The 916-nt window shown below is 37.7% G+C and overlaps 1 protein-coding gene across 1 annotated transcript in view; it reads right to left on the reverse strand.

The window, feature by feature from the left end:
• Nucleotides 1-916, reverse strand: part of LOC119589069 (dnaJ homolog subfamily C member 13-like) — a gene marked incomplete in the record, with an annotated part of 65,901 nt that overhangs the window by 3,004 nt on the left and 61,981 nt on the right. Inside the window, 2 exon segments of the mRNA XM_037937646.1 lie at nt 180-467; nt 732-911. Coding sequence (XP_037793574.1) covers nt 180-467; nt 732-911 — 468 coding nt within the window.

Genomic DNA, 916 nt, shown 5'->3' on the forward strand with positions numbered 1-916 from the left:
ACGTAGCACTGGGGTAATTGTTAGTTTCCATAAATCTAATATATGAGGTTCTGCATTTAGCTCAATCTGTATGAGTCAAGCTAAGTTAACTCAAGAGTAATTATGAAATACGTTTTCTCATCTGATAATTTTTTTTCTGGAATTTTAGCTTAGAACAAAATTAAAGAAAAATTACTTACCTCTTCAGAATGTTGTGGTGAGGCTGCCATGGTTTTGAGGCAAGTAACAATCTGAGCTTTAGTGGATGCTGGATTTTGGACCTGTAGTTTAGCATCAAGAAGAGACAAGAGAAAAGGTATGACATTAGCCCGAAGTCCCTGTTCTACAAGGGCTGTTCCTGATAACCCACTTCCTGAGAAAAGATTGTGTAAGGCTTCACATGCCACACCCACAATGTCAGGACGTAACTTCATTGCCGACACTAATCCTGCCACGACTTCAGTGCCCTCAAGAATATTGCCACACACCTGAGAGAGCAGAAAAGAAGGGAACAATTATTGTAGGTGTGTAGATACAAAAAATCAAACAAATAAACACATTTTCATATTTGGTAACTGCAATCTTGAGATAGTAAATGATAATACCCATGTTGCTGAAATGCACTTTAGCAAAAGCTATCCCTAGCTATCTTTTACCCTCTTAATAAAACACCTATTTGGTTACAAATTACAGTTGCAGTATTTTATATGAAAATTCAAAATATTGAAAAAAGAAAAGAAAAAAATATATACCTGATTGTGTGTAAACTGATGTGTAGCAAGAGTAGCCGCTCTAGCCACTGTCAGATTTTTCGAAGAAAGATGAGACACAAGCCTGGGAATGTGACCCAACTGTGGTAGGTACTCCAAGAGATTACGCTGAGCAGTTAATACTGAAACCACTGTGTTCACAACTAGCTCAAGGGTCTCAGCCTAGA

This window comes from Penaeus monodon, chromosome 25 (assembly GCF_015228065.2).
Source record: "Penaeus monodon isolate SGIC_2016 chromosome 25, NSTDA_Pmon_1, whole genome shotgun sequence".
Classification (NCBI taxonomy): Eukaryota; Metazoa; Arthropoda; class Malacostraca; order Decapoda; family Penaeidae; genus Penaeus; species Penaeus monodon.